General features: G+C 38.3%; 1 protein-coding gene across 1 annotated transcript; it reads right to left on the bottom strand.

Moving 5' to 3' along the window:
- Positions 1–555: 555 nt before the first annotated feature.
- Positions 556–13092, bottom strand: LOC148873604 (Tetratricopeptide repeat (TPR)-like superfamily protein). The gene is made up of 6 exons (XM_088977113.1): positions 11774–13092; positions 3264–3416; positions 3061–3132; positions 2537–2639; positions 2378–2470; positions 556–1476 (listed from the first exon to the last, which is right to left on the bottom strand). The coding sequence occupies exons 1-5, from the start codon at positions 13016–13018 to the stop codon at positions 2433–2435; spliced, it is 1611 nt and encodes a 536-aa protein (XP_088833239.1). The 5' UTR covers positions 13019–13092; the 3' UTR covers positions 556–1476; positions 2378–2432.
- Positions 13093–23684: the final 10592 nt, after the last annotated feature.

Raw genomic sequence — 23684 nt, 5'->3', positions numbered from 1 at the left:
AGCCTAATCAATTCTTCATGCAACCTGTTGACCCTAGTTACTGTATTGGATTTCACTTGAAAAATAAAATAAAAAAATGAATCATATCTGATAAGAAATTGTTTTATCCCTCAGGAAAAATAGTATATTGCAACTGTATGATGAAGGTTGAAAAGAAAGAATAATTTGGCCCACTTATGAACACCTATTTAAGTCCGAAAACTTGTTCAAATGAATGCATAGAAATTTGGGGACTCAGCATGGGAAGCAAGACAAGATTTCAGATCTATTAGTCTCATAAAATGTATAAATTAATATGGAATAACAAAAAAAGTTATGGATGTATCTACAACCATGACACTCTTCATGGTCTAGTTTCCTTGTTGAGAATATAGGATCCTCACAGAAGCTGGTCGCAGTTAAAACTACTATCTGCTTGGCCAAAGGGGGCTCATCAAGAGATGTGCCATTATTTGTATGATCCTTGCTTTTATCATTTGCTGGGTTCTATGGCAAGAAAGAAACAACAATACTTTTTGAGGCAAAAGTTCTTCAATAGGAAGGATGCTGGGGAAATTGGAGCAGCAACTATCCATTTATTTATCAGTAAGTAAATTAGTACAAGGTAAGTCATCTTTAAATGACCCAGGTTACAACATGTTTCAAAATTGCACAAAATAAAGTGGGTCTATCAGCTCCCTACTCTGCTAGAGTATCCGCCAAGCTAGAGCTCATAAGGAGTTTTACAACTTTAGATACACTTGTAATCAATGGTATAATTGCATCTAATAGTGCCTTCAAGTCAGCAAAGTTTTGATGCACAGAATAGAGTTAGCCTGTTGCCAGTAGCAGCGGCATATCTTTTTGTATATCTTTTTCTCGAGGGTAACTCTCCCTCTTTTTCAATAAACACATCCATTTTCCAATATATATATATATATATAGCTGGATTTGTCACCTAAAAAGATTGCAGTTTCTTCTTGGTTTCAGCTGTTCTTCACCCTTCCTCATTATTTGACCTCATTCTAAGCCATTGATACTGATATACATCATGAAGTAAAAACAGTGCTGGGTCCAAAATCATCATTCCCTTCCTATTCCTCCATATCCTCATGGAAGATGATCAACAATAAACATTCCTGAGGAGGTGAAGGTTGAAGGAACTCAGTTTGTTCCATCAGATGAATGTAGGAGGAGATTTTCTTGATATCCACCATCATGCTATCTCCTACAAAGTCACTCAACAGATGGAAGTCCTTCTCACCAATCCCCAACAAATCTGTATTGCCAGGAACTTGAGGATAAAGGCCATTATCCAATGTTGGTCCTATCTGGGGTCTTGGCATGTTTAGGATATATCTCCGTATTTTGTTGTAGATGTATGCTGATGAAAAGCATCACGGAAGGGTAGCTCTGTTGTATCCAAGTTTATCCCCAAAGAAATCATTAAAGATTGCAATGCCAAATGATAGTGATTCCACTTTTCCAGTAAAGATGCTGTTAGAAAAACAACAAAGAAAGAAGGAAGAAAAAAAAAAAACGATTAGCCAAAATGTTAAGGCAGCTCTGTTTCAGGATAGGCTCGAGTAACATTATAAAGAGGCGATACTCGAAGGTTCCTTATTTTTTATCCGAAACAGTCATAGACAAATTATTGAAATTTTAACGATGATTCTCTGTTTTGTAGCTTGCATGGTAAACTCTCAAAATAATGAACGTAAGATGAGAGACCAAAAAGGACTAGGAATATGAAGCAAGATTTGTGAAAATGGTTAATGCATACCAAATTATGGATATAGGAATGAATTGCCTGGACCAGTGCAATACAGTACTGTGGAGTGCAGCATCTCCAAAGTATTGCATAAGAGAAATTCTTTATTTTCTTTTCTTATTTTTTACAGTTTATCATTGTGCATAAAGATGCAACCAAGCCATATAATTGGTAATGCAGAAATTACAAACATGAAGGTAACCAGAAGAAGTTTTACATTAGATGATTACCTTATTACGTGCTGAGCTCCTCCATAGAATTAAATGTTAATTCATACACTGAACTTTCAACAAAGAGATCTACATCCATGTGGATATATTTACTCTATGGACAAAGCTTTATTTTAAGTCAAGCAGATATGACATATCTAAACTAATCAACCTCCTTGTACCCTATTCATGTGTTTACTGTTGATTTTTGAACTTCCAACTCATAGGAGTCCAAACAGAAACCTGAAAGGCTGTTATTTTGAACCTTAAGAATCACAACCACCTAAAATTATAGAACATATTTCAATAGAATTTTATTATCCCCTTTCAGGTTGCCTCCACTAGTAAAACCATAAAATAACACAAAAACAAGGTAGGATGTGTAAAGATCAGAAAACAAGCTGGGGAAAAAGCATACCTAAACCTTTTGAGGTATCATCCTCCATTCTTGAAAGTGATTGTGGTTTTTGGGATTAGTATATACGTTCTGAATTATAAAGATATCTGGGACCTGTTAAGTATACATATATTAGCCCTAACACCAAAATACATCCATCACAGGAAATGGAATACTCACCATGCCTCTGCTCAAGAATCATCAAAGCATTCTGCAGCATCTCCCTTGCCCTTCTATCTGGAGTGCATCCAGCACATTCCATTTCCTTGTAGATTCCAGGAACCTGATGCAGAACTCTTAAATGAATCAGGTAGGCAGAAGTGCAAATGAAAGGAAAGAGAAGAACAGAGTGAACACATCATGAGATTCCATGGAGCATCAAGAATAACGCATATAAATAATCATTGCTTCTGTGGCACAGCCAGGTGTCTCACTGCATGTATTGTAATGTAAAGGATTTGAAGATCTTTCTAATCCCAAAGACATAACAGGTATTTCGTTGAACATTCTCTTCGTTTAAAATTTCAACATAGCAGTTTGACTAGAAAAGTTCTTATTGATCTAAAAGATGGTAGATAAAATGAAAACACAATTTAAACTTCAAGGTTTGAAACCAGAACATATTTCTTGCTTTAATTCGTGTTGACATAATGAAGAATAAAGCTATCTATCAAAAAAGAAAAAAAAAAAAGAATAAAGCACACCTGGTCAAATTTCCTTGCCCTAATAAATGCCTTCATAAGTGTACTGTAAGTAACCACATCAGGATTAATTCCCTTCACAAAAAATAATCATAGTTAGTACTTGAAAAAATGACTATAAAAGTTAAATGGAAGAAGAGAATTTGCAATAAAACTTATCCTCTGCAGTAATGACAGGTTATATAAAATAAGTAAATAACACTTACACTGTCCTTCATATGGTAGAAAATTGATAATGCCTCTAAATGTCTCCCAGCAACACCAAACGCATTGATCAACATATTCAGCATTATAAGGTTTGGTTCAATTCCTTCTGCTTCCATGAGCTGAAGAATCCGAACAGTCTGTTCACATAATCCCTACACAGAATAAATTATAAACCATGAAAGGTAAGGCCTTGGTGGATGTTTTTCAGAAAAGATTTTCATCCATTAATGACCTACGGAAAGGAAAAGAGCAAATTAGTTGCATCCTGATACATCTATTACTATATAATGTGGACACAACACCTCCACACATGCAGAAATCTTCATGTTCAAACTTTCAAATGCTAAGAATGCTCTTTACTCCCCATCTATCAAAACAAAAAAAAAAAAAAAACAAATGCTCTATACTCCCTTTTCCATCAACTCTCATACGTAGGTTTCCACTTTTAACCCTTGCAGTTTATCATATCCCTTCTGTTTCCTGTTTCTTGTTTCCACTCTACCACTAAAGTTCTATTGTCAAACTCTGCTCTCTTTCTCTAATGGATTGCACATACAATGCATGTTCCATGTGGAAAATTAATGCTAAAAAAGTGTGTTTCTTCTGCTGAAAGCTTAAAAGAATGAAAATATTGGTGACAATGGTGTCATACCTTGGTATGCTTTTTAATAGTTATAATAGGGGTCAATTAGTTATATATATCTTATATATTTAGGAAACTACTCAAATGTACCCTGAACTTTCAAAACCTACTTATGTATGTATGTATGCATGTATAGGATGGTCCCACATAACACAAATAGGCCATCTGTTAAAGAAAGTGTTAGAACCGTTTGATACACTGTTAAATTCTTTTATAATCCCTTTTTTACCCGTGTACTTCCTTCCTCTCATCTCCTAATCAAATAGGCTACTTTAACCCCACCTCCTTGTCCCACTGGTGTCTATTTTCTCTGGTGATTATTCTCACACACTGCACAGAGGGGGCCATCGGCAAGAGAGATGATGACAATGACTAGGAACACAACAGAACAGAGATCGGGATTCATGAATCAAGACAAGGTCTTCCTTTGGTTTGCAACAGTTTGTTAATGGCGTTGGGTTGGTCTGCAACAAATTTTCCCGATTTACTTTTTCTCAAGTAAAAGCATCCGGTTTCACTTTTTCTCAAGTACATCTTAACTCGACAGCTACTTTAGCAATGATCTCCTTGCCTTGGTCTGCGATTTTGGGGGAGTTGGAGACTGCAAAAAAACAAACTGGGGCAGAAGAGGATGGGGGTGGGTTTCTGTTTTCTGCGCATTCGAACTAGGGTTTCTCTTGTTTTCTCAGCCGTTGGTTGTAGACTGGGAAAATGGCTGAAAAAGAGTGATCGCCCTCTTCCCTTGGAGGTTTCTATGCCTCCGGTGGTGTCGTTGGTGATTGGTTGCTGTGGTTTCTAAGCCCTCCCCTAATTAATGTAGGGCTGGTGCGTGTGGTGCAGTGGTGTTTCATTCCTTTGTGTGGTTGACATTCAGGCGATGAGGTAAGGAGTTTTTTTTTTTTTTTTATGCATAATTTTTGTTATGGAACACATGAGAGGTGTGGTACAGATCGTATGATGGGTTTTCAGATTGCAGTATGCTAGGGTTTATGCTGGTTTGTGTGTGATTCGAAGGGAAGTAGTATTTACTTAATGGTGAAACTTCCGGTAGCTGTAGAGTAGGGTTTGTGGTGTTACAAGTACAGCTTTCAGCCTTTGTTATTGCTAAAATCAGTGTTCAAATTTTGGTGAAGTGTCTGTGTGCAGTGTGCAGTGTGTAGTGCTCAGGATTTAGTGATAAGGGAATTCGGCAATAGCTGATAACAGTGATAGTAAACCTAGTGTGATGATATCTACTGACTACCTGAATGTCCAAATGACCTCCATTAAACTGAATGGAGAGAATTATGTCCCTTGGGCCAAGTCTGTAGAGGTTTTTCTGAAGGCGAAGAAGAAGGTAAAGCATATAAGAGAGGAGAAACCCCCCACTGGTTCTTAGGAGTACGAAGACTGGGAACAGGAAGATGCACAGATCATCACATGGTTGTGGAAGAGTATGGAACCCAAAATTAGTGTGAACTTCATGTTTCTTGACACAGCGAAAGAGGTGTGGGATCATGCTAAGAAATTGTATTCTGGTCAGGATAATACAACTAGGGTATATCAACTATATCAGGAATACTTCAATCTACAACAGGGAAATCAGAGCCTTGAGGAGTATTATGCCAGTATGAGAAATATCCATAATGAGTTAAATGTCTATCATCCTCTCACTTCTGATGTCAAGGTTCAACAGCAACAGAGAGAGCAGCTTGATGTGACTCGGTTTCTGGTGGGGCTGAAGTTTGAGTATGAACCAGTATGAGCCCAGATACTAGGAGGATCTGCCCTTCCATCTTTAGAGGAGGTGTTTGCTCGTCTTCGGAGGACTTCCATTGGATCTATGGAAAACTCTAATATCTCAGATAAATCAGCATTTGCAGTGTCGAGAGGATGAGATGGCAGAAGTGGGGCTCGAGGAGCCCAACCTGGCCGTGGTGGCAGTAGTGGTCCAATGTATGGCTGGAGAGGTAGTGGTGGATCTACACATATCCGTGGTGGGGGTCGTACTGGAGGCACGGAGGTGTACTCATTGTGGTTTGGATGGACATACTATTAACTATTGCTATGACTTACATGGCCCACCCTCGACGTGGGCCAACCATGCCATGGCTAGTGACACCAGTTCCGGCTTTAGACAGGAGAACCGGTCAGCTGACCAGATGCCTTCTACCTCTTCAAGTGGTCCAGGCAAGGAGATGGTGAGTGTTCCTCGTGATGAGTATGAAAGGTTTGTTCAATCCATGTCGCAGCAGAACACAACTACCTTTGCACACTCAGGTAAGACTTGTTTGGCATCCACACCCAACCCCTGGATTATTGACTCTGGAGCCTCCGATCACATAACGGGAACTCCATGTGTGTTTTCATCTCTCATTCATTGCTCAACATCACAATCTGTTACCCTTGCTAATGGCTCCACATCATCTATTCGTGGTGTTAGCAATGTTGACCTAGACCCTGTGTCCCTATTCTCTGTTTTATATGTACCTAAGCTTTCATTTAATCTTATGTCTGTTAGTAAGCTGACCAAGTCCCTTAATTGCTCCGTTACATTTTACCCCTCTATGTGTGTTTTTCAGGATCTCAAGACGGGGATGAAGATTGGTGGAGGGCATGAAGCCGGTGGACTGTATTACCTTGATGGTGGTGGAAGAACGTCAATGGCCCTTTAGTCATCTATTTCTCCTCTCCAATGGCATTGTAGATTTGGTCATCCTTCGTTGAAAGTGCTAAAGTCCTTGGTCTCTTCATTGAGTCAGCTTTCTATTCTAGATTGTGAGTCGTGTCAATTTGGGAAACACCATCGTGTTCCCTTTAGTTCTAGGGTTGATAACCGTGTGTCGAGTCCTTTTTCTTTAATTCATTCAGATGTTTGGGGTCCTTATAAAGTGATGTCATATAATGGACACAGATATTTTGTTATTTTTGTTGATGACTTTTCAAGAATGGCGTGACTCTATTTAATGAAAGAAAGAAGTGAATTATTTTCCATCTTCCAGAAATTTTATGCTGGGATCCGCAATCAATTTGGCGTTCACATCAAAATTTTCCATTTTGATAATGGTCGTGAATACTTGTCTTCATCTTTTCAAGAATACTTGGACCAACATGGCATTATACACCAAACTTCATGTACCTAAACCCCACAACAAAATGGGGTTGCTGAGAGAAAGAACTGACATCTTGTAGAAATGGCACGCTCACTCATGCACCACATGAATGTTCCCAAATCCTTTTGGAGTGATGCAATGCTCACCTCTTGTTTCTTAATTAATCGGATGCCCACGTCTATTCTTGATGGTCGTTCTCCTTTTAGTGTCTTGTTCCCCAACATGTCTCCGTTTCCGCTTTATCCTCGGGTATTTGGGTGTGTCTGCTTCGCCCATAAGCTGGGTCCCGGGACTGACAAATTAGATGCACGATCCCTTAAGTGCATCTTCCTTGGCTATTCCCGGACTCAGAAAGGGTACAAGTGTTACCATCCTAGTTCTCGTCGTTCTTTGGTATGTGTTGATGTTACTTTCTTCGAGTCTACTTCGTTCTTCGTGGGGTCCGGTGATGCTGCTTCCTCCACATCACCTCCTCCTCTTCCCCTTCCTCTGGCTGATCCTCCTCCGCTGGTTCCAGTCGTGCCTACATCCTTGCCTCCGGTGCCACCGTCCGTTGACCGTCCACCTATCCGTCACGTGTATACACATCACCCACATGTACCGGCTACGCCTCCTCCGGCTTCATCACTGTCAACAAATCCGACTCCAAATCTGACACCAGCCTCCGACTTTGATCTTCCTATTGCCTTACGAAAAGGTAAACGCACCTGCACCCTTCACTCTATTTCCAATTTTGTTTCCCTTATTCACCTCTCCGCCTCCCATCACAGTTCATCTCTTTGTTATCCTCGGTGGTTGTTCCTAAGAATGTCCAGGAAGCCCTTACCTCTCCAAAGTGGTGTCGTGCTATGGAAGAAGAGCTCTCTGCCCTCCATCATAATCACACTTGAGACCTCACCGCTCTTCCTCCTGGGAAGCAGGCTGTTGGTTGTAAGTGGGTGTATACCGTTAAGTACTTGCCAGATGGTCGTGTTGAGCGCCTGAAGGCGCGGATGGTTGCAAAAGGGTATTCCCAAACCTATGGCATTGACTACACAGAGACATTCTCCCCAGTTGCTAAGATAGGGTTAGTTCGTGTTGTCATCTCCCTTGCAGCTATGTATGATTGGCCTCTACATCAACTAGATATCAAAAATGCCTTTTTGCAAGGTGATTTGCTCGAGGAGGTCTACATGGAGCAACCACTAGGGTTTGTTGCTTAGGGGCAGGATGGTAAGGTATGTAGACTTAAGAAGGCTATATATGGACTTAAACAGTCCCCTCGAGCATGGTTTGGTAGGTTCAGTGAGGTGGTCAAGAAGTTTGGCATGAAACAGTGCCAAGTTGATCACTCTGTCTTCAGTCATGACTCTCCGGCAGGCAAAATACTACTGGTGGTGTATGTAGATGATATCGTTGTGACTGGGAATGATAAAATGGGCATTGACAGATTGAAGGCATTCCTACAGGAACACTTTCAGACAAAGGACCTTGGCAAATTGAAATACTTTTTGGGCATAGAGGTAGCAAGATCTAAGCATGGCATTAATTTGTGTCAGAGGAAATATGTGCTTGATTTACTGGAAGAAACGAGTTTGTTGGGTACTAAACCGACTGAGACACCTATGGAAACAAATACGAGGCTGAGCAATGATATAGGTGAAGTATTTGAAGACCCTGACAGATACCGACGTCTTGTAGGCAAACTAAACTACCTAACCATTACTCGGCCAGATATTTCATTTGCGGTTAGTGTGGTGAGTCAGTTCATAAAGAAACCTTTGGTCCCACATTGGAATGCAGTGCTAAGGATTGTGAGGTACTTGAAAGGAGCTCCTGGTCGTGGTTTGCTATACAAAAGTGGCGAAAAACTGGAAGTAGAAGGATACACCGATGCTGATTGGGCAGGTTCTATGTCTAATAGACGGTTTACCACAAGCTATAGCACCTTTCTAGGGGGTAACCTGGTAACGTGGAAAAGTAAGAGACAAACAGTTGTGGCAAGAAGCAGTGCAGAAGCAGAATATAGGGCCATGGCACATACTGCTTGTGAATTAGTATGGCTAAGGAACCTTCTACAGGAGATAGGATATGACATCAGTACTCCAATGAAGCTCTATTGTGACAATCAGGCAACGGTTCATATCTCTTTCAATGAAGTTCTAAGGAACCAAGCGCATCGAAGTTGATTGTCATTTTGTGAAAGAGAAGGTGCTGAATGGAGTGATAGAGACTGCATATGTTAATACTGGAAATCAGTGGGTAGACTTGTTTACAAAAGGTTTGAGTTGGGGGAGAGTGGACTACATATGTAACAAGCTGGGATTATATGATATATACTCACTAGCTTGAGGGGGAGTGTTAGTGAAGGGGTATTTCGGTCTTTGTACCCGTTGAGAATGCCGAGTACTATTATGTTAGTTCGAGTGCCTCTTACTTAAATAAGGACACTTGTGTCTTTTCCAATTACATTAATAATATAATAATAGGTCTGATTTGTTTAATGTTGCTCTGATACCATGTTGAAGTTCGGCCTACCCTAGAAGTCTGTTTTGTTTGTTAGCTGAAAAGTAAAGTAAACAGCAAGAAGGAAGAGAGGAAAGAAGAAGGAAAAAAGAAGAAGGAGAAGAGAAAAAGTCTGGTTCGAAAAAAGGAAAAAGTCAACCCTAGTTTCGGCCAAACCTGTTATTATATTATTAATGTAATTGGAAAAGACATAAGTGCCATTATTTAAGTAAGAGGCACTCAAACTAACATAATAGTACTCAGCATTCTCAACAGGTACAAAGACCGAAATAGCCCTTCACTAACACCTCTTTTTTTTTTCCTGGGGGGGGGGGATGGATAATGAATTCATTGGGGTGTAAAGGATTACATATATTTGGTGTGCAATGTCCATTATGGTGTCTGTGCAGGTTAGGGTATGGTCTGCAATGGCTTTCCACTTTTCCCTGTTTTATTTGTTCTTATCCAGCCTCCTCCCCAACTGGGCGGTTAAAGCAACTGTTTTCACATTTTTTCTGTTATTTTTAAATTTGAAAAATGAGATATTTAGAAATTAATAGAGCGAAGTGGCTGTTTAAATGGCTTTCACCTGTGGACTGATTCTTAGACTGTTTTTCTTTTTTGAGAAGTTGTTAGACTTAACCTTGGAAAGGTCAACAAGGTACATGTAAGTTGTTTTTAAAAGTTCAGGGTATATATAAGTAATTAACCCTTATAATAGTTATAATATCCATAAAAATTTGTAGTTACCTTTTTCTAAATTTCCAATAAGATATTACTAAATCATCATTTTAAAAAGCTTATGAGGCTTATGCATTGGGGTTCACCTTAAGGTGAGGCTTGAGGAAAACACCTCAAATCTCAACCTTGAGGATCAAGCCCGAAAGTCTAAAGCACAATAATCAGAACTTGAGATGCCTTTTGTTTGTATATACATACATACTTATACATAAATTTTAACATATTTAAAGCCATTTGAGGTATTATTTAACATTTTATGCTTTTCAATAGTTACAAAATAATTTGAAAGAATGTGACAGGGGTCTGACTCCCACTGTGACAGCCTTCTCTGAAGCTCCTAATATTCTCATCTCCTCTGTTTATGTACATTTTTATGTTCATTTATGTGCTTTCCACATTAAATATACTCTTCTTATGCATATTTCTATACTCTTCACTTTAGTTTGATATTCTTAAAAGTTGGTAACCAGCAAGGCTTGAGCCTCCATCTCCAGGCTTATGCTTTACAAATCTAAATGTCTTAGAACCACATCTAATGCCTCCACATTTTTAAAAATTGTGGTAAATAAATTGATAAGCCATAATCAAAAAGTACTAAATTACTATTATTATCAGTCAAATGCAGCTTAATAACAAATGTTACATATGGAATAATGATTGAAACAGCAGTTATGCAACCTGCTTAATCTGCATTACGAGGGAACCCTGTCTAGTCATCTACTGTTGCAATGCCATATCAAAAAGTACTAAATTACTATTATTATCAGTCAAATGCAGCTTAATAACAAATGTTACATATGGAATGATGATTGAAACAGCAGTTATGCAACCTGCTTTATCTGCATTACGAGGGAACCCTGTCTAGTCATCTACTGTTGCAATGCCATAATCAAAAAGTACTAAATTACTATTATTATCAGTCAAATGCAGCTTAATAACATATGGAATAATGATTGAAACAGCAGTTATGCAACCTGCTTTATCTGCATTACAAGGGAACACTGTCTAATCATCTACTGTTGCAATGCCATTATGAAAAATCACAAATAGCCACTCAAAAGTTAAGTTAATCACATAGTCCTATAGACCAATGGATCAAATACAGAGTAAAAATAGATAGGATTACTTTAAAATTATGAAATTTCAACCCAGAAAATGGTCTATAATTATTTACACTCTACGACCAAAAGCTGATATATTGAAGCACATCCGACATAGAAACTAATATCAACTAGATGGTATTACAAGTTACAAAAATTAATTGGATTTCATTGAAATTGCTTTTCAAAATCTCAAAGTACTAAATAATAAATACCCCCAAATACTGTTAAATGACTAACCTGTGGACCCATGGTGCAATTTAGTAAATCTATAAGAGATATGGGAAACCATCTTAGCAATTTATCAATTTGCAAGAAGGGAAGTAGCATTACTTACCCGGCTACCTTCTTAAGTTCCTATGCAATTCAAGGAATTCATTCATAACCACAATGTTCAATATAATAGAGAAACAAAAAGGAAAGAGGGGCCAACAAAAACATAAAGATACCTGTTGAGCATAAGCATTTGCTAATGTACAAAACATGTTTGCTGAAGGCTTTAGACCTTCTGACTTCAGGGCCAATAAGCACTCATCAGCATCCTGAAATCTCCCATATTGCCCATAGATATCTGCCAGAACAGCATAAATGACCCCACTCTTCCTCAACCCTCTATGATTCATATTCTCAAAGTTCTTCTTAATGGCATCCCATTTCCCTTGCTCTGCCAACCGGCTAATGATATTAACAAAAATTTTGGGATCTGGATACAACCCTTGTTCTTGCATCTTAGTCAAGAACTCAAGAGCTCCACCGACTTCGCCGGCCTTACAGTGCCACCGGATCAAAGAATTCCATGTCATTATATCAGGTCTTATACCTTCTTTCTGCATATTCTCAAATGCTCCAACAGCTTCCTCCAGTTCACCATATTTCCCAAACGTATCGATTATGCTGTTATAGATTCGTCTATCAAGTGGCACCCCCATTTCTCTCGTCTCCCTCAAAACGTCCATGGCTTTCTGCCACATTCCATTGTCTCTGTAAAGATTGATAATCTTGCTATACACATAAGAATTCAACTTCAAACCCTCTCGTTTCATTTCATTGATAACCGACCAGGTGTCATCCAACCGACCAGCATGGACATAGTAATCGAGTAGAATCTCATAGGTTTCTTGGTTTCGTCCAATATCCAGATCACCCATTTCGAACAAAACTCTATCTGCAAGCCCTAAGAGCCCTTTCCTTAAAAACCCTTTGAGCAGAACATTATAAGCTTTCACTCTCGGCTCAAAACCACACCACCTCATCTCCTGAAAGATAGCATCTGCTTCAAGAGTCCGACCTACGCTTCCGAGAGCTTCAATTACACAAGTGTAAGATATAAAATTGGGACGAATCCCCAGAGCCTCCATCTGAGCAAGCAACGCCATAGATTTATCAATATCGCCTTCTCTACAGTAATTACGAATCGAAATGTTGTATATTTCACAAGAAATTTCTTCTTTATTGCTGCAACTAATATTCGAGTTATTGAAAATCAAGTTGTTGATGGTACTGGGACATCTCCTGGAAGCCATTAAAAATGCTTCTTCTTCCACACCTTTGCCCTGCGTTGAACCAAATGAAGTCTTACTGGTTTTACAGTATACAGAACTGTTACGACAACCGAAGCAGGAGAAAGGAGAAGAAACGCCATCGATAGACAGCAATTGAGACGCTTTGAGTGGGAAAGCGAACTGCGTCCCCATCGCCTGGATGGAAATCTTCTGCTCCTCCACTCACCGCGAAGAAGTGCTAGCTTTGTTGAAATATCTGGCCATCTGGGCGTTACTGCTAGCTTTGTATCAATAAAGGTACAATTTGGGTGTGCTGGGTCATATCCAGGCCCAATCCTACAAGTAAAAGGCAGGCCTTGGGCCCAAACCTAGACCGGGCCCGAAATCAACTCTGATCTATCTAATTAACCCACTCAGCCAAAAATTAACGTAGACACGCTTGGGTTGGGCCTGGGTTGAACAATCTGGCTCAGGAAGACTTATTGGGCCAAATATGTATTAAAAATGGCCCTAAAGCCATTTTACCGTGTGTGTGGTATGGTTTCCGTTTATTTGAAAAACAGTGCCATGTAATGACTAAATCAGTATTTGTCTTATCATGCTATTTCGCATGCATAGTTCTTGTGTTGATTTGCATGCAAGACAACCGTTGGGGGAAGCGTTAAATTTGGGGGAAGCTTCAATTTAACGCTTCCCCTAGTGGTTAAGTATTTATTTACCGTTTCAATGATGTGTCATCTAGTTGTCAATAAATCTTAGACAAACATTTATCAACCACTTTTTCTCAGTTTTGAAGATAAATCAAGTACAAACATTTATTTAATCCGATTATTAAAACTTCAAGTATAAATTTGATGTGTTATCCAGTATCAAATTGGATTTTATTCATATATGTTTTATTGCAAATTGAATCATAGATAAGTTTAAGGCAAAACTGATAGCAAAGGGTTACAAACAAAAAGAGGGTGTAGACTATTTTGACACCCACTCTTTGATAACAAAATTAACAACCATTAGGGTTCTATTTGCCATAGCATCTATATATAAATTGATTATACATCAAACGGATGTAAAAATCGCCTTCCTTAATGGGGATTTACAAGAAGAAATATATATGGATCAGCCTGAAGGATTTAGTGGTCCGGGGCAAGAGGATAAAGTTTGCAAACTAGTTACATCATTATATATAGACTTAAATAAACTCATAAACAATGGAATGAAAAATTCAACGGTGTTTTAATAAAATAATGGGTTTGTAGTAAATAATGCAGATAGTTGTGTATACAACAAATTCAATGAAAATTCAGGAATAATAATATGCTTGTATGTGGATGACATGTTAATTCTGAACATGAATTTACAAGTAATTAACAGCACAAAGAAATTTCTGTCATCTAACTTTGATATGAAAGATATGAGAGAAGCAGACATAATCCTTGGAATAAAAATTAATAAAAATCCCAATGGCTTGACATTAACACAATCTCATTATGTTGAAAGAGTGTTAGAGAAATTTAATCAGTTTGATTGTGTGCCATTAAGAACACTTTATAGTGTTAGATTATAGAAAAATACTAGTGATGTTGTTTCTCAACATTCGTATGTTAGAATCATAGGTAGTTTAATATTCTTAATGAACTATACACATCTGGATATTACATTTGCTGTTGGGAAACTAAGTAGATATATTCATAATACGGAACAAGAGCATTGGAACACATTAATTAGAATTTTGAGGTAACTAAAAGGTACTATTAACTTTGGATTGCATTTTAATGGATATCCAACTGTGTTAAAAGGCTATTGTGATGCAAACTAGATGTCATTTTTAGATGGACGAAATCCACTAGTGGGTATGTATTTACTTTAGGTGGTGGAGCCATTTCATGGAAGTCCATAAAACAAACCTCTATTGCAAAGGTAACACTGGAATCTAAATTCATTGCTTTAGAACAATACGGTGCAAAGGCCCAATGGCTTCGTAATCTATTGATTGACTTACCTCTGTGGACAAAACCAATCCCATTTGTTTCCTTGCATTGTAACAGCCAAGTGGTAATTGCCTGAGTCAAAAATAGTAGCTACAGTGGGAAGAGCCGACATAATCACCTACGACAAAACATAGTAAAAAGACTAATAAGAGATTAGTGTGATCACACTTGAATTTGTGAGATTAGAGAAAAATTTAGCAGATCCTTTGACTAAGGAATTGACTAGAAATTTAGTCTTATATACATCCGGGGGAATGGATTAAAAGCCCATAAATTAAACAAGTAGTGGTGGCAATCCAACCTCTGTGATTGGAGATCCCATGAAAAAGGTTCAATGGTTAATAACAAGTCACTATAAGTTGGTAGAACACTATCATATTATATGGAGAGTGCCCATCCCTATGCTGTACATAATGCTAACTACAATGTAAGGAGGTTGAGTAACTTACTCTTAATGAATTCATAGCCCTTATGGGTGATGTGAGTAGTTTCCGTACACACTTGATGAATCACCTATACGAGTGTGGAGGTGGGGCCACCTCTTATGAGAACAAGGGCTTTGTTCTCTAGAGCACTCATGAAAATCCAAGTATGGGTGCATGACCGAAATGTACCAACCCGTGAGAACTAGTTGTTATAGAGAGCAAGATGTGTACTGAAAGTGCATCCAGGTTACAATAAAAGGAATTTGGTTCAAGATTTAGTTTCACCAAATTTTAGTAGCACATGCCTAACAAGCACTAGGTATCGATTCAAGTCCATAAGACATCGCCACTAATTCGTTTTTGCTTCTTGAAGTGTGCCAAATTCGTTTTAATTTGAATCATTTGGGGGATTGTTGGTATCCTTTCTTGGTTTTTGTCTGATTAAAATTATTGCCTTGGTTGTTGCTTTTTGACCTTTTGTCTTTTCTATCTTGTTTGCATTTGGACCTGAGTCACACACAAACTAGGAAGAGCACTCCTCTAAAATTTATTTACTATCTCTTGCTTTTGGATTTGTTTTTGAGGCTTGTGGAGAGAGTGCACCTGAACTAGAACCACCGCACGCATGCATGCACTGGGCCGGACTGGATTGCACGTGGACACCCGCCCACTGAACCATGCCATGACATTCTATGCCACACGGATAGATCCAAGGCCCTTGCCTTATCTTTATTTATTTCCATTTTGCTTTGTCTTTACGGCAAGGATTTAATGTTTTAACCAAGAGTTCGTTTTCTGAACGTTCACTTTGTACCTGCCCACTCTTTTATTGTGTGGGATAACTTCCAAAGTTGGTGGGAGTTGTTTTCTTAGTAGCCAAGACATCTACGAATATATAGCGGTGATCTTTAGCCTTGTAAGAGTGTGCTTGCTCTCTCCCTCTATATGCATCTTTTGCTCTCCCCCACTGAGTGTTTTCTTCATTTTCTGGGCGCACATAACGTCTTAGTTCATTGCTTTGGATTGTGGGTGAATACAATGCCAAGGTTGAGAGCTGTTGTATCCTAGAGGCCAACTATCAGTATCCTTTTGTACCAACGGGAATACTCTGAGAGATGGTAGAATTGGTTTTAAGGAGAATGGACACTTGTCGTGACTCAACTACACCGATAAATTTTAATTCAGTTCTTTATCAGATTGCTATTTCATTTCCTAGAGTTTGGTTTTGCTTTCTTCTTTGTTTCATCTATGTTACAGCCATATTTCTGCACATATATTTCCAATACTCATAAACCTTTCGTTCCTGGTCTTCTTTTCTTCCTATTTTGTCTTTCCTTGTTTTGCTTTCTTTATATGTTCTTCATGGGTCTGGAATTTCCGGAATAATTTCAACCTTAAAGGGTGGAGGATAGGACATGGAAGTGACATGAGAGGATCAATAGAATTTAAACAGATTTGGAAGATTAAACTATAGGTTTCACGAGCTTGAGGACGAGATCAAGATTGCTAAGGTACACCTAACCTAAGAGGATTTTTCCTATTTCATTTCTGGTTTTTATCATTTTATATTTTTTTAATACTTGAAGCTTAATTTTATTGGGTAATCTGAACTGGGATTTCACTGTCAATAAAATCCCTACATGGTTTTATCCTTTTATGACGTTATTAAGAACTTTTTATCCCATAGGCTGAGTTTGAAAGGAGTATAAATGCAAATATATAGAGTGTAAAACTTTATATTTTATATTGTTTTATATGTATTTATACTGTACATATTTGCATTTGTACTGTTTCTAAATATAAATACATACAAAATATAAGGTTTTGCACTCTATATATTTGCACTTATAATCCTTCTAAACTAAGCCTTACTGTATTTTGATATAGAGGGAAATGAAAGTAACTTCGACGAATTTAATGAACAAGCGAATTTGGTGTCTAAGTTCTTAGGCCCCTTGACTATTCGAAATGAAAGTTTAGGAAAATTGAGTTCCCAATGGATACTATACTAAGTTTTAATCGAGTGGTTTTGGTTGGCTGCATCAACTAGGTGTTCTGTGTTTCCACGTGATTAATTACTATTTATTGGTCCCAGATTTTCTTTCTACTGATTCCAGAACCTCAAATTCTTTAGATCATTCAAATAATTAGATTCAATTGTCATCAGGGGGCTTGACATTCTTAGGAGGTGTCTAACTGTCTGGTAGACTTGACAAATCTGTTAATTTTAGTTTTCCACGATTTTTGAACCCATAAGATCAACATCAATTCCATTTCTTGAAGGTTAAGAGAAACAAAAATGAGTTCAACTGTGACTGGGATATCAGATAAATTTGCTTAATCCAGAGTTTTGAGACTCCAGATAGACTGTTCGTTGATTGTCCTTACCTACATATTTTTTGTACAACCGTCTAGCTTATGCCATTTGGAAATGGGCTTAACATTGATTGGTTTATCAATATCTTGTGTAATTGATCACTATAGTTTGAAAGGAAGTGGAGAGCGTGAGACCAGACTGTAGTTTGCCTCTCAAGATCGTGAGGGCTCTTGAGAGAAAGATGAGAACAGAGAGGCGGAAGGAAGTAGAGAGGCTTAAAAACGAGTAGACCATACTGTCAGACAGGTAGTACCATTGCTTCAAGTGGGACCCACATCTAACCATCACCATCCTGTCCATTTCTGTAAATAACGTCCCATTCTCACATGCTGGTGCATCCTGCCGTTGCGGAGCAGGAACAATTTCTCTGCTCTGTTTTGGTTCAATATCAAGGTAGAAGACAATGAACAATGTCTTCTTTAGAAGGGTAGTTTTGATATTTGTAAAAGTTTTAAGTGCTCAACTACTACCTGGTAGTCAATTACTAAAGTAACACTAGTTTTGATTGTCTCAGATGATTTACTACTGCTTTGTGGGTAATCGACTATTATGTCCTAACCTTAGAATATTGGGTACACAACTCTTATGGTTTGAGAGCCAACTCCTTAGGCTTTCATACTTAAATTTTTCATAGCTAAGTCTAACATTGAGTTTGAAAAGAGCCTAAGAACATTTTTTTTTAACTTAACTATGTTCTTTAAGATTGTGGTAAAATCGAAATATATTTGAGTTTAGCCCATGTAGTGCATCTTGTCATGAAATCTACATCAAGTCACTAATGAAAGTAAAACACTTTGTAATCTTTGGAACTTGACTTCTTTTCTTTACTCTTGTTAAAAAGAGTAGATTTGCAATCCTTGGATAGTCCTTATGAGGGAGTTATTTGATATAGTTCTATGCTTGTGTCCAAAATAAGCATTAATACTCTCAATGAATTTGTTATCATCAAAATACATAGGATTGAATTATTAGTTTAAACGAAAATTTTACAACATTTATAAGACATTTGGTGATATTTATTAGACTTTGCTAAAGGTGTCTTTTTAAAATGTTTATTAAATGCCATAAAAAATCAACATTTCTTAAAAGACCATTTTTCACCACCCAAAAACCCATTTAAATGTCACCATAGATGGTATTGACTTAAAGAAAAAGACCTATCGATGGTTAATTTTTTTTTTCAAGTAAAAAAAAATTATCCAGCAGTCTATGACTGCCAACAAATATCGACCTTAATTAGGAAACAAAAAATTAGATCTAGCTTTAATGAAACCTAGTGAAATTTATGACAATTTACTTTGAGAATAGACAATATTAAGAGATGTAAAGAAAGAGCAAATAAATATCATAATTTGGGCATAAAAATAACTCTTTTCTTTTCTTTTTCCAAAAACAATAATAGTTTTCCATATACACAATCCGTATGAAAATTGATTCATCATTGTTGAGATATGGCCAATTAAGGTATTTACCATGAAGGAAAGAAAATTAGACTGTCTAGATTCTTATTAAATGTTTATGCTTTTAGTCTTTTTTTATAGTTTTTTTTTTGCTAAGTATATATTTAGTGGAATTATCTTGTTGAGGACTTAATGTGGAGAATCCATATCTGGATATGATAAAAAAATCCATGGAAAGAAGTCATCCTTTAGGCTGTGTTTGATTTGAAGGAAAAAGTAGGGAAAGGAAGGGAAAGACAAGAAAATCTTTACAAACCTTGTATGGGTTTTCCTTTCCCTTTTTTCTCTTTCAAACCAAACATAGCCATAATTCACCACCATAACATATATAGCATGTTACAAACTATCACCTTCTCCTCCAAGACATTTGTCTTAACTCTTGATCTCAATCCTTAATTTTATCACCAAAGTACATGTTGAAACAAAATCATCAATTTAGAAAGCAAAGGAAGTAAGATAAAAAAAAAAAACAAAACAAAAAAAGACTTCTATTTCCATGGGTCAACATCTTTTCTTTTATTAAATGTTTAGGCATTAGTAATTTTGAAGCAGATAAACAATACCCAATATGAGAGAGAGGGAGAACAAAACCATGTTGCCAATACAATGATGAACAAACAAAGATGGTTGTGTTTCCCAAATCAAAGTTGAATATATATACTCGACAAAAGGCTTGATCAGCGCCAGGTTAAAAAAGACTTTGGGGAACACAGAAAGAAATATCCCAAGTATAAATCTGATAGTGGGCTCTTGGGAAGACAAGCTTAGATGGGTTCTTCATCCAAGTGGGCAGTACACTATAAAGTCAGGATATTTTGCCATGAATACCATTAGTAGTGAAAACCACAACAACAAGGAGAGTAATACTGCTAACGGAGGCTTGAGAAAAGGTCAGTGGTCTGAATTATGTTAAGCAAAAATTGACCCAAAGATAAAAAAAAAAAAAAATCATTTGGAAATGTTGTTTAAATGCTGTTGCATCAGATGATATTTGCCCAATATGTCATCAACAGACTGAGTCTTTAATGCATTGCTTATTTGAGTGTGATCATGCTCAAGTAGTGTGGTTTGGCTGTCATTACAGCTTCAGGATAATGAGAGAAAATGGTTTTAGTTCTTTCAAGCAATGAATATCCAATTGGCTAGATATGTGCATGAAAGAAATTGATACGAAGAATGATATGATAGAATTTTCTTTTCAGATTTTGTGGAATATTTGGAAGTGTAGAAATTTAAAGGTTTTTGAAAATACTAATCCAGATCCAAGATCTACTCTCATTGTGATTCGTAGGATGTGGAAAGAGAAGTTGAAGATTTCTCGAGTAGAATTGCAAAATTCTTCTCATCTGCCTTGAAATCATAGACTAGTGCCGAATCTTTTTTGGGAAGCTCCAGAACTAGGACAGTTGAAACTAAATACTGATGGTAGCTTTTTGAATCCAGATTACTCGGGCTTTGGTGTTGTATTAAGAGACTCCGCAGGAATTGTCTTCATCTTTTGTGATGTTACCGTTTTCGGTCACATGCCAATCTTTTTTCATGATGTATCAATTTTTTGGCGTACCTCGTCATCCTCCAAGCAACTCAGAGGATGAAGTGGAGCTCCCTGGTGGCGAACTACCTGGTGGTGAGCTACCTTGATGAGTTGCTAGGAGGTGAGCTACCTTGATGAGCTGCCTGGAGGTGAGCTACCTTGATGAGCTGCTTGGAGGTGAGCCACCATGATGAGTTGCCTGGAGGTGAGCTACCTTGATGAGCTGCCTGGAGGTGAGCCACCATGATGACGAGCTCCCTAGTGTAGTGCATCCCGACTGCTACCAGCGAGAAGTGATCTGGCTGCCAGTAACGACGGGAACTGAACTGGCTACTCCTTGTTGGCGGTGATCTGCTCATCTTTGTAAGCAGCGGGAGCTGGGGGACCTGCGAGAACTAAATCAGAGAACCCGGGGGTGTTTACCCTGGTGAGGTCACTCTAATGGCTAAGTTAGCGCAGTATAGTAGTAGAGAGAGCTTGAAGATGATAAGAGAATGAGAAAGCTAGAGAGCAGAGGTTACCCATCCCTTTTCGCATCATCTCCTACCCCTGGGCGGGGGGGGGGGTGTGTGGTGAGGTCTTTATATACTGGAGTCCTCATGGGTTAGGTGGAGCAGTTCCTGGATCTCGGTTGTGATGGGACTGGCTTGCGTGTTAGGTGGGTGAAAAGCCATCAAACGATAAAACAGTCCCTTCCATCAGAACTGGGAAGTGGGTGAGCTAATATAGTCGTTACAAGTCATAATCCTGTAAAATGTGGGGTACGGTGGTGAGTTCCTCGAAGTTGTCAGGTTGGCGCCTGTGCCAGGTTGCCAAGTCGGTGCTTAGGCCAGGTCGCCATCTCGCGTCAAAGCCAGGTTGCCAGCTCGTGCCAAGGCCAAGCTGCTAGCTCATGCCAGGGCCAAGTTGCCAGCTCGTGCCAGGCCGCGCTAGTGGGACACCACCATTTTTGCAAAGGCAAGTTGTTGTCAAAGTGGTCTCGGGTGTCACCTAGTTGTTCTGAGTTGCCAGACTACATGATGGCGAGCTACCTAGTGGCGAGCTGCCCATGTGTTGCATGGTGTCAAGTTGCTTGTGAAGTGTTGCATGGTGGCGAGCTGCTTAGTGATGAGTTGCTTGTGAGTGCTACATGATGGCGAGCTGCCTGTAAGTGCTGCATAATGGCAAGGTGCCTAGTGGTGAGCTGCCTATGGCGAGCTCGAGCTGTCTAGATGTCAAGGGGCTGCACTTAATTGGCATGAGGTGCCAGGTGTCACAATGTCACTGGAGGGACAAACCCCCCCTCATCATTTTGGTAAAACTACGACTTCCTCCCCCATCCAAGCAGAAGCAATGACAATTCTTAACAGTTTGGAAATTCTGAATCATTTTGACAATGAGACTATTATAGTGGAATCAGACTACTTGACTCTAGTGCAAGCGCTGAACTCTAAGAAATTTGACTTGGCTTTGGATGCAAATTTTCTATGCATAATTATATATACTAAAAGGCTTTTCCATTCATTTTGTACATGTAAATAGACTTGGTAACAAACTAGCCCACTTAGTGGCTAAATGAGGTCTAAAAGAGGCTGGGTTGTTCGTCAATGGACCACTTATGTGGATCCAAGTTTGGCCAACCAAGACTTAATTAGACCTTAATGCTTGTTTTTATTGCTCTTTTGGTTTGCTTTAATATATCTTTGTTGTTTCTATGAAAGAATGGCCCTCCATTATTTTAGATTTTAGAATAAAAAAATTTATAAAAACAAGACAAAAGATGGTTAATTAAACACTAAATCTTAGAAAACAATCATTATAGGAAGATAAAGGAACAACCATATCAATAGATACGGGCTCATATCGGGTTGTTTTGGATCTCTCATTAATGTCGTTACACTATATTTAAGTCTAATTTCTCTTTCATTAATTATTCAATTTGTAAAAAATTCAAAATTCAGCTATAACAATATTCAATTTGTTTGCTACAATTATATGTATTTGTAATTTTAAGTAAATTTTCACTTTTCTTAATGAGTGACAAGTGTTTATTAATAAATGTTAGAATTAATTATTAAAATTTATATACTAATAAATAGTAAAATTAATTATATTGGTTTTTTGAAAGCTGACATTCACATTTTAATTATCTCATCATTTTTTCAATGGTTACTAATTATATTTCAATTTTTAGATTTATTTGAATTTTCTATATATTTATACGTATCTTAATTTTTCATCCGTATCCATATGTATCCAAAATGTATCATGATACATCTCTTAAAATTGTATTTTCAAATTGTATTTTCAGTACATCTTGCATTTTTTATAATTTAAACCTTAAGAACAACCATTATTGCTTTTAGGCCAAAGAAGAAGGATCGTTCAATTAGGTCGGTAAGGGGGTGAGTGTTGTTTGGTTTGCATCTTTGACCTCATCGAACTCGTGATGCACGCACGACACATGGGGCGGGTCACGGACATTTAGCTGCTCCCTTTGCCATACGGGTCGCACTGATGGGGCATGTGCACCTCTTGCCATCTCGCCAAGGGCTGTCATGAATTGGATCAGACCGGACGCATCACTCATGGTGTGGTTCAACCGGATGGCAAAGATGAACCCACCACATTTCAGACGGGTCACCTACATTGACCAGATAAAAGAAAAAAGGAAGCATTAAATGGAAAGTATCAGCTCTCCGCAAGCACTTGTCTCTGCATCTCCGCATGAGCTCCACCACATTTGAGCTGCTAACTGCATGCATTTGGTGATGCCGCACCATCGCACTCAACCCAGATCCGAATGAGATGGCCCATTTACTCGTCACTGTCAACGCGCGCGACATGAACCGTCCACCCTTACGCGTAGGATTCTACGGCAGTGCATGTGCCGTCCCTGTGGCACTCTCAAAGGCACAGTCCTCAGAAACTGTGCCAAAATCCTTTGGAGTATGCATTGGGATTGGCGAAGAAGGCAAAGTCTGAAGTCACATATGAGTACATGATCCATGGCAGATCTGATGGTGATCAGGGGACGGCCCAAACTTATGTTAGTGGGATGCGCATACATCGTATCAAATGCAACATGTGTC

Source organism: Nelumbo lutea, chromosome 1, assembly GCF_056320005.1.
Source record: "Nelumbo lutea isolate HS-2025 chromosome 1, American lotus-T2T, whole genome shotgun sequence".
In the NCBI taxonomy this organism is placed as follows: domain Eukaryota; kingdom Viridiplantae; phylum Streptophyta; class Magnoliopsida; order Proteales; family Nelumbonaceae; genus Nelumbo; species Nelumbo lutea.
The sequence above is the reverse complement of the archived record's forward strand: the minus strand, read 5'-3'. Positions and strand labels throughout refer to the sequence as shown.